Source organism: Coregonus clupeaformis, chromosome 3 (assembly GCF_020615455.1).
Source record: "Coregonus clupeaformis isolate EN_2021a chromosome 3, ASM2061545v1, whole genome shotgun sequence".
Taxonomy (NCBI): domain Eukaryota; kingdom Metazoa; phylum Chordata; class Actinopteri; order Salmoniformes; family Salmonidae; genus Coregonus; species Coregonus clupeaformis.
Window position 1 is genome coordinate 4,906,080 of NC_059194.1, and position 19,436 is coordinate 4,925,515.

Sequence of the window (19,436 nt, forward strand, 5' to 3'; positions counted from 1 at the left end):
GGGTGTCCTCTCTCTCCTCTCTTCTCAGCTGTCTGTCTGTCTGTCTGTCTGTGGCAGCGCCCAGTAAGAGGAGGGGCCAAAAACCTTGGCCTGCTTTATGCCTTCAATCCCACTGCAACGCTAAGTCTATGCTCCTTCTAGCTCTGGGTAGAAGTTGTAGGCACATATCTAAGATCAGCTTACCCTCTCTAAATCCAAACTTCAGCCATAAGGGATTGAAAAACTGACGGACCTTACTGCCGTCTGAGTCCTACTCCATGGGGTTATGTCTGAGCAGAGAGCCGAGTCTTTCTGCATGGGGTTATGTCTGAGCAGAGAGCTGAGCCCTACTCAGTGGGGTTATGTCTGAGCAGAGAGCTGAGTCCTTCTGCATGGGGTTATGTCTGAGCAGAGAGCTGAGCCCTAGTGCATGGGGTTATGTCTGAGCAGAGAGCTGAGCCCTAGTGCATGGGGTTATGTCTGAGCAGAGAGCTGAGTCCTACTCCATGGGGTTATGTCTGAGCAGAGAGCTGAGTGCTACTCCATGGGGTTATGTCTGAGCAGAGAGCTGAGTGCTACTGCTTGAGGTTATGTCTGAGCAGAGAGCTGAGTCCTACTCAATGGGGTTATGTCTGAGCAGACATGTCTCTCTCTCTGCTGTCTCTCTCTGCTGTCTCTCTCTGTCCGCTATTTGTTTCTGTTTTCCATATTTGAACTATAAATAAAGTTTGACTAGCTAAATGGCCCCGTTTGAACCAAGGTCTGGGATTAAGCAGACACATTTCCTTGTTTAGCTTCCACATTTTCTGCGAGCTCCTAGCCTTGACCTTAATAACTGTGATTATGCCTGCTGTAGTTTTTATTCTGTTTGTTTACATCTTTGAAACTGTATGAAACTACTCTTAAAGCAAGTCAATTACGGACCGTAGGTAGTCTCTATGGATCATGTATAGTTGTGTAACTCAGACATTGATACTAGGTTGCTTGGTGGCGTCCCGCCCTTCATTTACAAAGAAACAGCATTGCTTCTCTCACACTCCCTCACTCCACACAGTTTATCCCGGTCTCTCCCCTCTAATGCCCTGAAGAACTGTTTTTCCTGACCGTGGGACAACTGCCATAGTATGCACATTACATTTAACATTTTGGCCTTTTAGCAGACGCTCTCATCCAGAGCGACTTAGTCAGTGCATTCAACATGTATGCACACACACACACACAACGTCTTCAGAGTGCCTGTGTGATGTCATTAGGGTTATGTCATGAGTGTTATTTGACTCTGTGTTCCTGGAGAAACAGGAGGACAGAATGGTGTAATGTAAATGGAGTCTGTGTGTCTTGACTGTTACCATGAATAGGCTGTCAAATGCTAGGCTGTCCAATGCTGGGCCTAGGTTTGCCTTTTCGATAAAGACAGATAAGACCGTTTTTAAAACTCTTAATTGAGTGCAGACCTTCCTTTTGTCCCCGGCTTGACGACCTATTCTCTTCAGAAAAGAGCCACTAAAATATCTCTTACTTTTACATGTAGAACCAATGTGGTGATGAACTACTCGGAGGTGGAGTCTAAGGTGAGGGAGGCCACCAACGATGACCCCTGGGGACCTTCAGGACAGCAGATGGCAGAGATTTCCAGGTAGGGGCGCTGTTCACACACAAGCACACCGCCTTGTATGTCTGCGACCTCCTACTTCACAGGAAACATTTTTATTTAAATTGAATCCCGTTGCCATGTAGCTGAACCCCTCTACACCTCTTCCTCCTCTCTCCCTCTGTCTCTCTCTCTCTGTGTCTCTCTCTCCCCCCCCTCCTCAGATGTACGTTTATGTATGAGCAGTTTCCAGAGGTGATGAACATGCTGTGGATCAGGATGCTCAGGGACAACAAGAAGAACTGGAGAAGGGTCTACAAGGTCAGAGAGGACCTATAACCTGTCATAAGCATGAAAGTCGCACACTATATTCACTGAGTGTACAAAACATTAGGAACACCTTCCTAATATTAAGTTGCACCCCCCCTTTGCCCTCAGAACAGGCTCAATTCATTGGGGCATGGACTCTACAAGGTGTCAAAAGCGTTCCACAGGGATGCTGGCCCATGTTGACTCCAATGCTTCCCACAGTTGTGTCAAGTTGGCTGGATGTCCTTTGGGTGGTGGGCCATTCTTGATACAGTACACACGGGAAACTGTTGAGCGTGAAAAACCCTGCAGAGTTTCCGTTCTTGACACAAACCAGTGCGCCTGGCACCTACTACCATACCCTGTTCAAAGGCACTTCAATCTTTTGTCTTGCCCATTCACCCTCCAATCCATGTCTCAGATGTCTTAAAGCTTAAAACTCCTTCTTTAACCTGTCTCCTTCCCTTCATCTACACTGATTTGAAGTGGATTTAACAAGTGACATCAATAAGGGATCATATCATTCACCTGGTCAGCCTATGTCATGGAAAGAGCAGGTGTTCCTAATGTTTTGTACACTCCTGTATGCTTCCAACAATTGAATGGGTAAACCTTGGTTAGTTTGGGAGCATATAGAGTGACTTTCTTTTTTTTTTATAACCAAGAAATAAGCTATAGCTATTCAACTCCAGACCTCGAGGGCCGAGATCTGCTCTCTAAACATGACATAGAGGTCCGCTGTCTGTCGCTCATAAGAAGTTATAACAACAGTTTTCCATCTCTTCTCCCCCAGTCTCTGCTGTTGTTGTCCCACCTCATCAGGAACGGTTCAGAGAGAGTTGTCACCAGCGGCAGAGAACACATCTATGACCTACGATCTCTAGAGAGCTACCACTTCGTAGGCAAGTACTCTCTCTCTATCTCTGTCTCTCTGTCTGCGGTCTCTCTCTCTGTCTGCGGTCACTCTCTCTGTCTGCGGTCACTCTCTCTGTCTGCGGTCACACTCTCTGTCTGCGGTCACTCTCTCTGTCTGCGGTCACTCTCTCTGTCTGCGGTCACTCTCTCTGTCTGCGGTCACTCTCTGTCTGCGGTCACTCTCTCTGTCTGCGGTCACTCTCTCTGTCTGCGGTCTCTCTCTGCTGTCGCTGTCTCTCTCTCTGCTGTCGCTGTCTCTCTGTCCGCCGTCGCTCTCTCTCTGTCCGCCGTCGCTCTCTCTCTGTCCCGTGCTCTCTCTCTCTGTCATCGTCGCTCTCTGTCCGTCCGTCGCTCTCTCTGTCGCTGTCGCTTCTGTGCGCCTCTCTGTCCTCTGTCTCTCTCTCTCTCGCTGTGTCTCTCTCGCGTCGCTCTCTTCTGTCCGCTGTCTCTCTCTGTCCGTCGTCTGTCTCTCTCTCTGTCCTCGTCTGTCTCTCTATATCCGCCGTCTGTCTCTCTCTGTCCGCCGTCTGTCTCTCTCTCTGTCCGTCGTCTCTCTCTGTCCTCCGTCTCTCTCTCTCTGTCCGTAGTCTCTCTCTCTGTCACGCCGTCGCTCTCTCTCTGTCCGTCGCTCTCTCTCTGTCCATGATCTTCTCTGTCATGCTCTCTCTCTGTCATGTCTGTCTCTCTCTGTCCGCAGTCTGTCTCTCTCTGTCCGCTGTTCTCTCTGTCCGGAGTCTCTCTCTCTGTCATGATCGTCTCTCTCTGTCATCGTCGCTCTCTGTCGTCGCTCTCTGTCCATAATCGTTCTCTCTGTCCATCATCGCTCTCTGTCATCGTCGCTCTCTCTGTCCGTCGTCTCTCTGTCGCTCTCTCTGTCCGTAAAGTCGCTCTCTCTCTGTCCATCGTCGCTCTCTCTGTCTGCCTCTGTCTGTCGCTCTCTCTGTCTCGCTCTCTCTGTCATGCTGCTCTCTCTGTCGTAGTCGCTCTCTCTCATCCGTCGCTCTCTCTGTCGCCGCTCTCTCTGTCAAGCTCTCTCTCTTCCGCTGTCTCCCTCTCTCGCTGCTCTCTCTGTCCGCTCTCGCTGCTCTCTCTGTCCGCTGTCGCTCTCTCTTCCTTCTCTCTCTGTCGCTGTCGCTCTCTCTGTCCGTCGTCTCTCTCTGTCCCGTCTCTCTCTCTCTGTCCGCCGTCGCTCTCTCTCTGTCCGCCGTCTGTCTCTCTCTGTCCCGTCTGTCGCTCTCTGTCCGCGTCGTCTCTCTCTGTCCGTCCGTTGTCTCTCTCTCTGTCCGCCGTCTTCTCTCTCTCTGTCCGCCGTCTGTCTCTCTCTGTCCGCCGTCTCTCTCTCTCTGTCCGCCGTCTCTCTCTCTCTGTCCTCGTCTCTCTCTTCTGTCTGTCCGTCGCTCTCTCTCTGTCCGTCTCTCTCTCTCTGTCCCGTCGCTCTCTCTCTGTCATCGTCGCTCTCTCTCTGTCATAGTCGCTCTCTCTCTCTGTCACGTCGCTCTCTCTCTCTGTCCTCGTCGCTCTCTCTCTGTATCGTCGCTCTCTCTCTGTCGTCGCTCTCTCTCTCTGTTCAGCCGTCGCTCTCTCTCTGTCGCCGTCGCTCTCTCTGTCATCGTCGCTCTCTCTGTCACGTCGCTCTCTCTCTCTGTCCACCGTCGCTCTCTCTCTGTCCACCGTCGCTCTCTCTCTCTGTCCTCTGTCTCTCTCTCTCTCCGCTGTTGCTCTCTCTCCGCTGTCGCTCTCTCTCTGTCCGCTGTCTCTCTCTCTGTCCGCCGTCGCTCTCTCTCTGTCCGCCGTCGCTCTCTCTCTCTAGTCTGCTCTCTCTCTGTCCGGGTCGCCTCTCTCTGTCCATCGTCTGTCTCTCTCTGTCTGGCTGTCTCTCTCTGTCGCCGTCTGTCTCTCTCTGTCCGCCCGTCTGTCTCTCTCTGTCCGCCGTCTGCTCTCTCTGTCGCCGCTCGTCTCTCTCTGTCGTCTGCTCTCTCTCTGTCCGTCGTCTGTCTCTCTCTGTCACCGTCTGTCTCTCTCTGTCCTCGTCTGTCTCTCTCTGTCCAGCTCGTCTGTCTCTCTCTGTCCACTGTCTGTCTCTCTCTGTCCGCCGTTGCTCTCTCTCTGTCCTGTCTGTCTCTCTCTCTCTGTCACGCGTCGCTCTCTCTCTCTGTCCGCTAGTCGCTCTCTCTCTCTGTCCGGCGCCGTCGCCTCTCTCTGTCTCTTGTGCTCTCTCTCTCTGTCCGCCGGCTCTCTCTCTGTCGCCGGCTCTCTCTCTCTGTCCGCTGCTCTCTCTCTCTGTCCGCCGTCGCTCTCTCTCTGTCCGCTGTCGCTCTCTCTCTGTCCGCCGTCGCTCTCTCTCTCTGTCCGCCGTCGCTCTCTCTCTCTGTCCGCCGTCGCTCTCTCTCTCTGTCCGCCGTCTCTCTCTCTGTCCCGTCTCTCTCTCTGTCCGTGCTCTCTCTCTCTGTCACATTGCTCTCTCTCTCTGTTCTTCTCGTGTCTCTCTCTCTCTGTCTCCGGTCTGTCTCCGGGTCTGTCTCTCTCTGTCCGCTGCGTGTGCTCTCTCTGTCATGTCTGTCTCTCTCTCTGTCGCCGTCTGTCTCTCTCTCTCTGTTGTCTCTCTCTCTCTGTCACGTGCTCTCTCTCTGTCATCGCTCTCTCTCCTATCATAGTGTCTCTCTCTCTGTCACGCGCTCTCTCTCTGTCCGCACGTCGCTCTCTCTCTCTGTCATTGTCGCTCTCTCTCTGTCCATCGTCTCTCTCTCTGTCTGACGTCTCTCTCTCTCTGTCCCGTTGTCTCTCTCTGTCCGCCGTCTGTCTCTCTCTCTGTCCGCCGTCTGTCTCTCTCTCTGTCCGCCGTCTGTCTCTCTCTCTGTCCGCCGTCTGTCTCTCTCTCTGTCCGCAGTCTGTCTCTCTCTCTTTGTCCGCCGTCGCTCTCTCTCTCTGTCCGCTGTCGCTCTCTCTCTCTGTCCGCTGTCGCTCTCTCTCTCTGTCCGTCGCTCTCTCTCTCTCTGTCATAGTCGCTCTCTCTCTCTGTCCCCGTTGCTCTCTCCCGTCTCGCTCTCTTCTGTCATACGTCTTGCTCTCTCTGTCGGCCGTCTGTCTCTCTCTGTCGCGTCTGTCTCTCTCTGTCGCCCGTCTGTCTCTCTCTCTCTGTCACGTCTGTCTCTCTCTCTGTCCGTCCCTCTCTGTCCCGTCTGTTCTCTCTCTCTTCGCGTCTGTCTCTTCTCTGTCCGTCGTCTGTCTCTCTGTCCATCGTCGTCTCTCTCTCTGTCGCGTCTGCTTCTCTCTCTGTCCGTCGTGTGCTCTCTCTTGTCATGTCGCTCTCTCTCTCTGTCATGTATTCTCTCTTGTGCTGCTCTCTCTCTGTCTGCTTGTTCTCTCCTCTCTGATAACGTATATAATGGGTAAAAAGTATATATATACTTGTCAACTGAAATATATATGTAATAATTTATATATATGCTGATAAAACGTATATATATGTACTAAAACATATATATATATACACCGATAAAACATATATAATCTGTAAAACCTGTTAATCTCTCTGTCACTGTAGTAAATTAAACATACTCTCGTCGCTGTGCGCCTTCTCTCTGTCTACGCATGTCGCTCTCTCTCTCTGTCTGCGTCTGTCTCTCTCTCCATCCATATCTCTCTCTCTCTGTCCTCCGTCTCTCTCTCTCTCTCTGTCCGCCGTCTGTCTCTCTCTCTCTCTGTCCGCTCTCTCTCTCTCTGTCATGATCGTCTCTCTCTCTCTGTCCGTAGTCGCTCTCTCTCTTCCTGTCGCCTCTCTCTCTCTCTCTGTCCCGTCTCTCTCTCTCCCGCCCTCTCTCTAAATCTCTCTCTGTGTTGTCTCTCTCTCTCTGTCTGTCTCTCTCTCTCTCCCTCTCTTCTCCTCGTCTCCTCCTGTCTCTCTCTCTGTGCCGTCTGTCTCTCTCTGTCGGATCGTCTCTCTCTGTCCTGGTCTGTCTCTCTCTGTCCGCCGTCTGTCTCTCTCTGTCCATCGGTCTGTCTCTCTCTCTGTCATCGTCTGTCTCTCTCTGTCCGCGTCTGTCTCTCTCTGTGCCGTCTGTCTCTCTCTGTCCGGTCTGTCTCTCTCTGTGGTCTCTCTCTTCTTTGTCTCTCTGTCCGCCGTCTGTCTTCTCGTCTCGTCTCCTGGGTCTGTCTCTCTCTCTGTCATGATCTGCTCTCTCTCTCTTTCACGTTCTTGCTCTCTCTGTCCAGGTGTTCTCTCTCTGTCGCCGTCTCTCTCTCTGTCGTGGTTTCTCCGTCTCTCTGTCCGCGTCGTCTCTCTGTCTGACGTCTCCTCCCTCTCTTCATGCGTTCTCTCTCTCTGTTGCTCTCTCTCTGTCCATAGTAGTCTCTCTCTCTCTCATGCTGTCTCTCCTCGTTCTCTCTTGCGTCTCTAACTCTCTGTCCCGCTCTCTCTCTTCTCTCTGTCTGTGTCTCTCTCTCTCTGTCATCGCGCTCTCTCTCTGTCCGTCGTCGCCTCTCTCTCTCTGTTGGTCGCTCTCTCTCTCTGTCATAATCGCTCTCTCTCTGTCCGCCGTCTCTCTCTCTGTCCATGGCGTTCTCTCTCTCTGTCGTCTTTCCGTCGTCTCTCTCTGTCCGGCCGTCTGTCTCTCTCTCTGTCCCCGTCTGTTCTCTCTCTCTGTCGTCTGTCTCTCTCTCTGTCACGTCTGTCTCTCTCTCTGTCCTCCGTCTGTCTCTCTCTCTTTGTATGCGCTCTCTCTCTGTCTCGCTCTCTCTCTCGTCCCTAGTCGCTCTCTCTCTGTCATGATCGCTCTCTCTCTCTCTGTCCATGTCGCTCTCTCTCTCTGTCATCCGTTGCCCTCTCTCTCGCTGTCGCGCTCTCTCTCTGTCGCCCGTCTGTCTCTCTCTGTCCGGCGTCTGTCTCTCTCTGTCGGGTCTGTCTCTCTCTGTCACGCGTCTGTCTCTCTCTGTCCTGGTCTGTCTCTCTCTCTCTGTCCGCCGTCTGTCTCTCTCTCTGTCTGTCTCTCTCTCTGTCCCGTCTGTCTCTCTCTCTGTCAACGTCCGTCTTCTCTCTCTGTCGCCGTCTGGTCTCTTCTCTTCTCTCTCTCTGTCATGTCTGCTCTCTCTCTCTGTCGGTGTCATACTCTGCAGTAGATCTATCTCTCTGTCTGCGTGACATATATACTGTGTAACGAATATGGCTAAAACGTCTATATCTGTCGGTCAAACCTGTATATATATGTCTGGTTTTATATGCCGTAAACGTGTATATATCAGTAGAATATATGTTGTGGTAAATGAAATATTTACCGAACTGCCTCCTTCGCTCTCTCTCTCTGTCCTGTCGTCCTCTCTCTCTGTCACCCGTCTGCTCTCTCTGTCAATATATCTCTCTCTCTCTCTCTGTCCTCCGTCTCTCTCTCTCTCTCTCTGTCCGCCGTCTGTCTCTCTCTCTCTCTGTCCGCCATCTCTCTCTCTCTCTCTCTCTCTGTCCGCCCGCTCTCCTCTCCTTCCATCTCTCTCTCTGTCCGCAGTCGCTCTCTCTCTGTCTTGTCCTCTCTCTCTGTCCTTGTGCTCTCTCTCTCACGTCGCTCTCTCTCTCTCTGTCCGCGTCTCTCTCTCTCTGTCCGCGTCTCTCTCTCTCTGTCCGTCTGTCTCTCTCTCTCTGTCCGTCTGTCTCTCTCTGTCATCGTTTCTCTCTCTGTCCGCTGGTTCTCTCTCTCTGTGTTGCTCTCTCTCTGTCAAGCCGTCTGTTCTCTCTTCGTCTGCTTCTCTCTGTCCATAAATCGTCTCTCTTCCGGTGTTCTCTGTCGCGTCTGTCTCTCTCTGTCCGTCTGTCGCTCCCTCGTTCTTGTCAGCTCTCTCTCTCTGTCCGTCGGTCTCTCTCTTGTAGTCTGTCTCTCTCTGTCACTTCGTCGTCTCTCTCTCTGTCCTGCGTCTGTCTCTCTCTGTCTGTCCAAATCTCTGTCGTCTCTCTCTCTGTCCATCGTCGTCTCTCTCCGTCTCTGTCCCACCTCTCTCTCGTCTCTCTCTCGTCCCGTCTCTCTCTCTCTGTCATTCGTCTGTCTCTCTCTGTCCAATCATTCTCTCTCTGTCACGTCGCTCTCTCTCTGTCATGTCTCTCTCTCTCTGTCCACAGTCCTCTCTCTCTCTCTCCGTCCGTAGTCTCTCTCTCTCCTCGTCGTCTCTCTCTCTCTGTCGTCGTCTCTCTCTCTGTCGTCTCTCTCTCGTCTCGTCTCTCTCCCTGTCGTCTCTCTCTCTCTGTCACGTCGTTCCTCTCTGTCCTCGTCTCTCTCTCTGTGCCGTTGTCTCTCTCGTCCGCTCTTCTCTCTGTCCTGTCTGTCTCTCTCTGCCGTAGTCTGTCTCTCTCTGTCCTGATCTGTCTCTCTCTGTCCTTGTCGTCTGTCTTCTCGTCGCTCTCTCTCTGTTCGTCTGTCTCTCTCTGTTCGCTCTCTCTGTCACCCGCTCTCTCTCTTCTCGCGCTCCGTCTCTCTCTCTGTCCATGTCGTCTGTCTCTCTCTCTGTCCATGACGTCGCCTCTCTCTGTCATGTACTCTCTCTATACTGTAGCTCTTCTGGTCTCTCTCTGTCCCCAGTCTCTCTCTCTGTCATTCGTTCCTCTCTGTCCGCTGTTGTCTCTCTCTGTCCACTGTTGCTCTCTCTCTCTGTTGGCGTTCTCTCTGTGCGTCGCTCTCTCTCTGTCCATCGACGGTCTCTCTCTGTCGCTGTAGAGCTCTCTCTCTCTGTCCATGTCGCTCTCTCTCTTCGCTTCTCTGTCTCTCTCTCTGTCACGTCGATCTCTCTCTCTCTGTCCTGTGCTCTCTCTCTCTGTCATATACCTCTCTCTCTCTCTGTCTGCGTCTCTCTCTCTCTCTGTATCGTCTGTCTCTCTCTCTCTCTGTCTGCGTTTCTCTCTGTCATGCGTCGCTCTCTCTCTCTGTCATAGTCGTCTCTCTCTGTCTGGTAAGCTCTCTCTCTCTGTCATAGTCGCCTCTCTCTCTTCTCTCTCTGTGCACGATCGCTCTCTCTGTTTCTTCTCTCTTCTCTCTCTCCGTCTCTCTCTGTCCTGTCTCTCTCTCTGTCCTTGGTCTTCTCTGTCCGCTCGCTCTGCTCTCTCTGTCCATAGTCGCTCTCTCTCTGTCGCGTCGCTCTCTCTCTGTCCCCGGTCTGTCTCTCTCGTCCGCTGTCTGTCTCTCTCTGTCACGTCTGTCTCTCTCTGTCCGTCTGTCTCTCTCTGTCCGTCGTCTGTCTCTCTCTGTGCCGTCTGTCTCTCTCTGTCCAGCCGTCTGTCTCTCTCTGTCCTGTCTCTGTCTCTCTCTCTGTCCGGGCGTTGTCTCTCTCTGTCCGCCGTCTGTCTCTCTCTGTCCGCCGTCTGTCTCTCTCTGTCCTGCGTCTGTCTCTCTCTCTGTCCTCGTCTGTCTCTCTCTCTGTCCACGTCTGTCTCTCTCTCTGTATCGTCGTCTCTCTCTCTGTCATCGTCTCTCTCTGTCATCGTCGCTCTCTTCTTCAGTGCTCTCTCTTGTTTCGCTCTCTCTCTCTGTCGCTCTCTCTCTCTGTCTTCGCTCTCTCTCTCTGTACCGTCTGTCTCTCTCTGTCCGGCTGTTCTCTCTCTGTCCCGTCTGTCTCTCTCTGTCCGTGTCTGTCTCTCTCTGTGCCCGTCGTCTCTCTCTCTGTCTCTCTCTCTGTCTGTCTCTCTCTCTGTCCACGATCTGTCTCTCTCTCTGTACATCGCTGTCTCTCTCTCTGTCCATCGTCGTGCTCTCTCTCTGTCTTGCTCGTGCTGTCTCTCTCTGTCCCGGCTCTCTCTCTCTGTCCTGCCCTCTCTGCTCGCTCTGTTTTCGTCTCTCTCTGTCGGCCTCTCTGCCTGTCTCTCTCTCTTCGGCGTCTCTCTCTCTCTGTCATTTCTGTGCTATGTATATCTCTCAGACAAGAACTATTACTCGCATATCTTGAGTAATAATATCTTAATATAAGTTTCCATCGTGTCGCTCTCTCTCTCTGTCCCCATTCTCTCTCTCTGTCGCTTCGTCTGTCTCTCTCTCTCTGTCTTGTTGTCTCTTCTCCTCCGTCTGTTCTCTCTCTCTGTCCGCCGTCGCTCTCTCTCTCTGTCCGTAATCGTCTCTCTCTCTCTGTCATATGTCTCCTCTCTCTGTCCTCTCTCTCTCTGTCCCGTCTCTCTCTCTGTCCGCCGCTCTCTCTCTCTGTCCATGATCGTCTCTCTCTCTGTCCCTTGTCGCTCTCTCTCTGTCGTCTGTCTCTCTCTGTCATCGTCGCTCTCTCTCTGTCATGTGCTCTCTCCTTAGATCTCGCTCTCTCTTCATCTCGCTCTCTCTCTCTGATATCGCTCTCTCTGTCGTCGCTCTCTCTCTGTTCCGTCGGCTCTCTCTCTCTGTCATAGGTCGTCTCTCTCTCTGTCTAGTCTGTTCTCTCTCTGTCTCGTCGTCTCTCTCTCCTGTCATGTTAAACTCTCTCTCTGTCCATCGTGCTCTGCTCTCTCTCTGTCACGATCGCTCTCTCTCTGTCCCATGCTCTCTCTCTCTGTCATCTCTCTCTCTGTCCATTCGCTCTCTCTCTCTCTGTCTGCGTGGCTCTCTCTCTCTGTCCTGCGTGCGTCTCTCTCTGTCATACGTCTTCTGTCTCGTCTCTTGTCTCTCTCTGTTGTATGTCTCTCTCTCTGTCCGTGTCTCTCTCTCTCTCTGTCCCTCTGTCTCTCTCTCTGTCCGCTTCGTCTCTCTCTCTGCCTGTCGGTCTCTCTCTGTCCATTGCTCTCTCTCTGTCTGTCGCTCTCTCTCTGTCTGTCGCTCTCTCTCTGTCCGTCGTCTGTCTCTCTCTCTGTCCCCGTCTGTCTCTCTCTGTCCGTCTCTCTCTCTCTGTCCGTCTGTCTCTCTCTGTCGTCGTCTGTCTCTCTCTGTCCGGTCTGTCTCTCTCTGTCCGCCGTCGTCTCTCTCTCTCTGTCGCCGTCTGTCTCTCTCTGTCCGCTCTCTGTTTCTCTGTCGCGTTTTCTCTCTGTTCGGTCTCTCTCTCTCGTCTGTTCTCTCTGTATAGTCTGTCTGTTCTCTCTGTCCGCCGTCTGTCTCTCTCTGTCACTGGCTTCTCTCTCTGTCCTGCTGTCTCTCTCTGGTCTCATGCTCTCTCTCTGTCCGCCGTCCTCTCTCTCTCTGTCCGTCTCTCTCTCTCTGTCACTCGTCGCTCTCTCTCTGTCCGTCGTCTCTCTCTCTGTCTCGTCTCTCTCTCTGTTCGTTGTCTTCTCGTGTCTCTCTCTGTCCTCTGTCTCTCTCTGTCCATGTCGTCTCTCTCTCTGTCCGTGTCTCTCTCTGCTGTCTCTCTCTCTCTGTCCGTTCGTCTCTCTCTCTGTGCGCCCGTCTGTCTCTCTCTCTGTCTAGGCGTCCTCTCTCCGTTGGTGAAAATATAAAGTACATATATGCGATAGCGTCACAATGAATATCTTGCATATATATCTGTCGATATATCCGATAAAACGGAATTATGTGTAAAACGAATATATATGCTAAAACATATATATATGCGATAAATCATGTCTTAAAATATATGTCCGATAAAACAAATAGTCTATACGGAAATATATATTGCGGATAACATGAATATATATATTCATAAAAAAAATAAGAAATGAATATATGATGGGTTCTCTCTCTGTCCAGTCGTCTCTCTGTCGCCGTCTCTCTCTCTCTCTCGTCTCCGTCTTCTCTCTCTCTCTGCCTGCGTCTTCTCTCTTCTCTGTCTCGCCCTCTCTCTCTCTCTCTGTCCGTCCCGTCTCTCTCTCTCTGTCCATCGTCGCTCTCTCTCTGTCCGCCGTCTCTTCTCTCTGCCATGTCGCTCTCTCTCTGTCATGTGTCCTCTCTCTCTCTCTCTGTCCGTCTCTCTCTCTCTGTCCACCGTCTCTCTCTCTCTGTCCTCGCGTCTGTCTCTCTCTCTGTCGTCCGCCTCTCTCTCTCTCTCTCTCTCTGTGGTCTGTCTCTCTCTCTCTGTCGGTCTGTCTCTCTCTCTTCCGGGTCTCTCTCTCTGTCCGCGCTGTCTCTCTCTGCGCGTCTCTCTCTGTCCGCGCTCTCTCTCTGTCCGTCTGTCTCTCTCTGTCCGTCGTCTGTCTCTCTCTGTCCGCTCGTCGGTCTCTCTCTGTCTCCGTCTGTCTCTCTGCGGTCTGTCTCTCTCTGTCGCCGTCTCTCTCTGCCTCTCTCTCTCTCTCTGTCGTCGTCTGTCTCTCTCTCTGTCCGAAGTCGTCCGCTCTCTCTCTTCATAACCGCTCTCTCTCTCTTAATCTCTCTCTCTGTCCGGTCTCTGTGCTCTGTCTCTCTGTCTGTGCCGCGTCTCTGCCCTGAAATCTCTCCCTAATATATAATAAAACATATTATATGTAATTTCGAGCGTGAATATTAGAATTTTAAAATATATTATACAGATATATCGTTGCCTCCCTGTAAAATCGCTGCGCTCTCTCTCTGTCCGTCCGTCCTCTCTCTCTCTCTGTCCATGTCTGTCTCTCTCTGTATCATGCCTCTCTCTCTCTCTGTTGGTCTCTCTCTCTCTCTGTCACGCCCGTCTGCCTCTCTCTCTCTGTCCGTCGCCTCTCTCTCTGTCATGGTCGTCTCTCTCTTGTCTCTCTCTCTGTCCATGATCGCTCTCTCTTCTGTATTCTCTCTCTCTCTGTCCATAGTCGTCTCTCTCTGTCGCCGTCTGTCTCTCTCGCCGCTGTCTCTCTCTCTCTACCGTTGTCTCTCTCGTCGTCGCTCTCTCTCTGTCCCTGTCCTCTCTCTGTCCACGTCGTTCTCTCTCTGTTGTCGCTCTCTCTGTCATCTTCGCTCTCTCTCTGTCCGCCGTCGCTCTCTCTCTGTCCTTCGTCGGTCTCTCTCTGTCCTCGTCTGTCTCTCTCTGTCCGTCTGTTCTCCTCTCTCTCTGTCCGCCGTCTGTCTCTCTCTGTCATCGTTGTCTCTCTCTGTCCCGTCTGTCTCTCTCTGTCCTAGCGGTCTCTCTCTGTCATCGTCTGTCTCTCTCTCTGTCCACGAGTCTGTCTCTCTCTGTCCTGCGTCCTGTCTCTCTCTGTCCATCGTCTGCTCTCTCTCTGTTGTCGTCTGTCTCTCTCTGTCCGGTCTCTCTCTCTCTGTCCGCCCGTCTGTCTCTCTCTCTGTCGCCGTCTGTCTCTCTCTCTCTGTCGTCCTCTCTCTCTCTGTCGCGTCGTCTCTCTCTCTGTCCTCGCTCTCTCTCTGTCGCGCTCTCTCTCTCTCTGTCCATGTCGCTCTCTCTCTCTGTCTGAGTCGCTCTCTCTCTCTGTCTCCTCTCTCTCTGTCCGTGCGTCTGTCTCTCTCTGTCCGCCCGTCTGTCTCTCTCTGTCCGCCGTCTGTTCTCTCTGTCCGCCGTCTGTCTCTCTCTGCCCGCTGTCTCTCTCTGTCCGCCGTCTCTCTCTCTCTCTGTTCTCTCTGTCTGTCTCTCTCTCTGTCCCGTCTGTCTCTCTCTCTGTCCGCCGCTGTCTCTCTCTGTCCCGTGTCCTCTCTCTCTCTGTCGTCGTCGCTCTCTCTCTGTCCGTCGCTCTCTCTCTCTGTCCGCTGTCGCTCTCTTCTGTGCAATATCTTCTGTCGCTGTTCTTCTGTCATATGTCTCTGCTCGTTGTCTTCTTCTCTGTCCGTCTCTCTCTGTCACGCTCTCTGTCTCTATCTGTCCCAGGCGTCTCTCTCTCTGTCTGCCGTCTGTCTCTCTCTCTGTCCGTCGTCTCTCTCTCTGTCCATGTCGCTCTCTCTCTCTGTCCGTCGCCTGCGTCTCTCTCTCTGTCTGTCTCTCTCTCTGTCCGCCGTCTGTCTCTCTCTGTCCGCCATATCTCTCTCTCTCTCTCTGTCCTCCGTCTCTCTCTCTCTCTCTCTGTCCGCCGTCTGTCTCTCTCTCTCTCTGTCCGCCATCTCTCTCTCTCTCTCTCTCTCTGTCCGCCGTCTCTCTCTCTCTGTCCGCCGTCGCTCTCTCTCTGTCCGCTCGTCTCTCTCTCTCTCTGTCCGCCGTCTCTCTCTCTCTGTCCGCCGTCGTCTCTCTCTCTGTCTGTCGTCTCTCTCTCTCTGTCCGTCCGTCTGTCTCTCTCTCTCTGTCGTCGTCTGTCTCTCTCTGTCCGTCGTCTCTCTCTCTCTGTCTCGTCTGTCTCTCTCTGTCTGTCTCTCTCTCTCTGTCTGTCTCTCTCTCTCTCTGTCCGCTGTCTGTCTCTCTCTCTGTCCGCTCGTCTGTCTCTCTCTCTGTCCGTTCTCTCTGCCGCCGTCGCTCTCTCTGTCCGCCGTCGCTCTCTCTCTGTCCGGAGTCGCTCTCTCTCTGTCCGCCGTCTGTCTCTCTCTGTCCGCCGTCTGTCTCTCTCTGTCCGCCGTCTGTCTCTCTCTGTCCGCCGTCTGTCTCTCTCTGTCCGCCGTCTGTCTCTCTCTGTCCGTCTGTCGTCTCTCTCTGTCCGCTGCCTCTCTCTCTCTCTGTCTGCGTCTGTCTCTCTCTCTGTCTTCGTCTGTCTCTCTCTGTCTGTCGCTCTCTCTCTGTCCGCTGATCCTCTCTCTGTTCGTCATGTGCTTCTCTGTCTTGATTCTCTCTGTCTTGCTAGCTGTCTATATGTTGCTGTTTTTGCTGGTATCTCTCTGTCTGGTCGTCTATCTCTGTCTGGCCATCTTATATGTCTATCTCTGCTGTATCTGTCGCTGCTCTCTCTCTCTGTCGCTGTCGCTCTCTCTCTGTCCGCTGTCTCTCTCTCTGTCCGTCGCTCTCTCTCTGTCCGCCCGTCTCTCTCTCTCTGTCCGCTCTCTCTCTCTCTCTCTGTCCGCCGTCTCTCTCTCTCTGTCTCTCTGTCCGCTGTCTCTCTCTCTCTGTCTCGTCTGCTCTCTCTCTGTCCGCTCTCTCTTCGCTAGCTCTCTCTGTCCAGTCGTCTCTCTCTCTCTGTCCGTCGCTCTCTCTCTCTGTCTCTGTCCCTCTGTCTGTCTCTCTCTCTCTCTGCTCTCTGTCCGGTCTCTCTCTCTGTCCGTCTGTCTCTCTCTCTGTCCGCTGCTCTCTCTCTGTCCTGTCGCTCTCTCTGTCTCTCTCTCTCTGTCCGCGTCGTCTCTCTCTGTCCGCTCTCTCTCTGTCCGCCGTCTGTCTCTCTCTGTCCGCCGTCTGTCTCTCTCTGTCCGCCGTCTGTCTCTCTCTGTCCGCCGTCTGTCTCTCTCTGTCCGCCGTCTGTCTCTCTCTGTCCGCCGTCTGTCTCTCTCTGTCCGCCGTCTGTCTCTCTCTCTGTCCGCCGTCTGTCTCTCTCTCTGTCTGTCTCTCTCTGTCCGCCGTCTGTCTCTCTCTCTGTCCGCCGTCTGTCTCTCTCTCTGTCCGCCGTCTGTCTCTCTCTCTCTGTCTGCCGTCGCTCTCTCTCTCTTTCCGCCGTCGCTCTCGCTCTCTGTCCACCGTCGCTCTCTCTGTCCGCCGTCGCGCTCTCTCTCTCTGTCCGCCGTCTCTCTCTCTCTCTCTGTCCGCCGTCGTCTCTCTCTCTCTGTCCGCCTCTCTCTCTCTCTGTCCGCCGTCGCTCTCTCTCTCTGTCCGTCTCTCTCTCTCTGTCCGCCGTCGCTCTCTCTCTGTCCGCCGTCGCTCTCTCTCTGTCCGCCGTCGCTCTCTCTCTCTGTCCTGCTCGTCTCTCTCTGTCCGTGTCGCTCTCTCTCTGTCCGTCGCTCTCTCTCTGTCGCGCTCTCTCTCTGTCCCCGTCGCTCTCTCTCTGTCGTCTGCTCTCTCTCTGTCCGTCGTGTCTCTCTCTGTCGTATGCTCTCTCTCTGTCATCGTCGCTCTCTCTCTCTGTCGTCGCTCTCTCTCTCTGTCCTCGCAAATCGCTCTCTCTCTCTGTCCTCTGTCTCTCTCTCTCTCTGTCTGCCTGCTCTCTCTCTCTGTCTGTCTCTCTCTCTCTCTGTCTGTCGCTCTCTCTCTCTGTCCCTGTCTGCTCTCTCTCTGTCCGCCTCTCTCTCTGTCACGGTCTCTCTCTCTGTCCGCCGTCTGTCTCTCTCTGTCCGCCGTCTGTCTCTCTCTGTCCGCCGTCTGTCTCTCTCTCTGTCCGCCGTCTGTCTCTCTCTCTGTCCGCCGTCTGTCTCTCTCTGTCCGCCGTCTCTTCTCTCTCTGTCCGCCGTCTCTCTCTCTCTGTCCGCTGTCTGTCGCTCTCTGTCCGTCGCTCTCTCTCTCTGTCGCGTCTGCTCTCTCTCTCTCTGTCCGCTCGTCTCTCTCTCTCTCGTCTGTCTCTCTCTGTCTCTCTCTCTCTGTCCGTCGTCTCTCTCTCTCTGTCCCTGTCTGTCTCTCTCTGTCCGCGCGTCTGTCTCTCTCTGTCCGTCGTCTGCTCTCTCTCTGTCCGGCTGTCTGCTCTCTCTCTGTCCGTGCTGCTCTCTCTCTGTCCGCTGTCTCTCTCTCTGTCCGCTGTCGCTCTCTCTCTGTCCGCTGTCTCTCTCTCTCTGTCCGCTGTCTCTCTCTCTCTGTCCGCTGTCTCTCTCTCTCTCTCTCTCTCTGTCCGCTGTCTCTCTCTCTCTCTCTCTCTCTGTCTCTCTCTCTGTCCGCCGTCTGTCTCTCTCTCTGTCCCTGTCGCTGTCTCGTCGCTCTCTCTCTCTCTGTCCGCCGTCGCTCTCTCTCTCTCTGTCCGCCGTCTCTCTCTCTCTGTCCGCCGTCTCTCTCTCTCTGTCCGCCGTCTGTCTCTCTCTCTGTCTGTCGTCTCTCTCTCTCTCTCTCTCTCTCTCTGTCCGCTGTCTGTCTCTCTCTCTCTGTCCGCCGTCTCTCTCTCCTCTCTCTCTCTGTCCGCCGTCTGTCTCTCTCTCTGTCCGCCGTCTGTCTCTCTCTCTGTCCGCCGTCTGTCTCTCTCTGTCCGCCGTCTGTCTCTCTCTGTCCGCCGTCTGTCTCTCTCTGTCCGCCGTCTGTCTCTCTCTGTCCGCCGTCTGTCTCTCTCTGTCCGCCGTCTGTCTCTCTCTGTCCGCCGTCTGTCTCTCTCTGTCCGCCGTCTGTCTCTCTCTGTCCGCCGTCTGTCTCTCTCTGTCCGTCTGTCTCTCTCTGTCCGCCGTCTGTCTCTCTCTGTCCGCCGTCTCTCTCTCTCTGTCCGCTGTCTCTCTCTCTCTGTCCGCTGTCTCTCTCTCTCTCTGTCCGCTGTCGCTCTCTCTCTGTCCGCCGTCGCTCTCTCTCTGTCTGTCGCTCTCTCTCTGTCCGCTGTCGCTCTCTCTCTGTCTCGTCTCTCTCTCTCTGTCCGCTGTCTGCTCTCTCTCTGTCTCGTCGCTCTCTCTCTGTCTCGTCGCTCTCTCTCGCTGTCCTGTCTCTCTCTCGCTGTCCGCTGCCGTCTCTCTCTCTCTCTCTGTCCGCCGTCGCTGTCCGCCGTCGCTCTCTCTCTCTCTCTGTCCGCCGTCTCTCTCTCTCTCTCTGTCCGCCGTCTCTCTCTCTCTCTCTGTCCGCCGTCTGTCTCTCTCTGTCCGCCGTCTGTCTCTCTGTCCGCCGTCTCTCTCTCTCGCTGTCCGCCGTCTCTCTCTCTCTCTCTCTGTCCGCCGTCTGTCTCTCTCTGTCCGCCGTCTGTCTCTCTCTGTCCGCCGTCTGTCTCTCTCTCTGTCTGCCGTCTGTCTCTCTCTCTCTCTCTGTCCCGTCTCTCTCTCTCTCTGTCCGTCTGTCTCTCTCTGTCCGCCGTCTGTCTCTCTCTCTGTCCGCCGTCTCTCTCTCTCTGTCCGTCGTCGCTCTCTCTCTTTCTCGTCTGCTCTCTCTGTCCGCCGTCGCTCTCTCTGTCCGCCGTCGCTCTCTCTCTGTCCTGTCTGTCTCTCTCTGTCCGTCTGTCTCTCTCTGTCCTGTCGCTCTCTCTCTCTCTGTCGCTCTCTCTGTCCGCCGTCGCTCTCTCTCTGTCCGCCGTCGCTCTCTCTCTTTCCGCTGTCTCTCTCTCTGTCCGCCGTCTGTCTCTCTCTCTCCGCCGTCTGTCTCTCTCTGTCCGCCGTCTGTCTCTCTCTGTCCGCCGTCGCTCTCTCTCTGTCCGCCGTCGCTCTCTCTCTTTCCGCTGTCTCTCTCTCTGTCCGCCGTCGCTCTCTCTCTGTCCGCCGTCGCTCTCTCTCTGTCCGCCGTCGCTCTCTCTCTGTCCGCCGTCTTTCTCTCTCTGTCCGCCGTCTGTCTCTCTCTGTCCGCCTTCTGTCTCTCTCTGTCCGCCGTCTGTTCTCCCACCTGACATTCTGAATACACTGATCAGCTTCCTACATTTTGATCTGCAATCCTGTTGCAGTTTCTAGAGTTCAGTTTTTCTGAAAAGGCACATCTGTTTATAGGGGACTGGAACACCTGCAGATAACCTGTAGCTTTGGCACAACAGCTGTCTTGAGTCATCACAACAACACCAGCTTGTCAATAACCTTAATCTCCTCTCTCTTTTACTTGTTCCTCTACCTCTGTGTAGATGATAACGGTAAGGACCAGGGAGTGAACGTGCGTCAGAAGGTGAAGGAGATGGTGGGTCTGATCCAGGATGATGATAGACTGAGAGAGGAGAGGAAGAAGGCGAAGAAGAACAAAGACAAATACATTGGCGTGTCCTCTGACAGTATGGGGGGAGGGTTCAGTAGATACAGTAAGTCCTCTGACAGTAATGGGGGGAGGGTTCAGTAGATACAGTAAGTCCTCTGACAGTATGGGGGGGAGGGTTCAGTAGATACAGTAAGTCCTCTGACAGTAATGAGGGGAGGGTTCAGTAGATACAGTAAGTCCTCTG

At 53.8% G+C, this 19,436-nt stretch overlaps 1 protein-coding gene across 1 annotated transcript in view; it reads left to right on the plus strand.

The window, feature by feature from the left end:
* The window catches only part of LOC121539408 (clathrin interactor 1), a 42,083-nt gene that overhangs the window by 7,016 nt on the left and 15,631 nt on the right, over positions 1-19,436 (plus strand). Inside the window, exons 2-5 of the mRNA XM_041847891.2 lie at positions 1,511-1,615; positions 1,795-1,891; positions 2,673-2,781; positions 19,125-19,295. Of these exons, the coding sequence (XP_041703825.2) occupies positions 1,511-1,615; positions 1,795-1,891; positions 2,673-2,781; positions 19,125-19,295 (482 nt within the window). The remainder of the gene's footprint in view (positions 1-1,510; positions 1,616-1,794; positions 1,892-2,672; positions 2,782-19,124; positions 19,296-19,436) is intronic.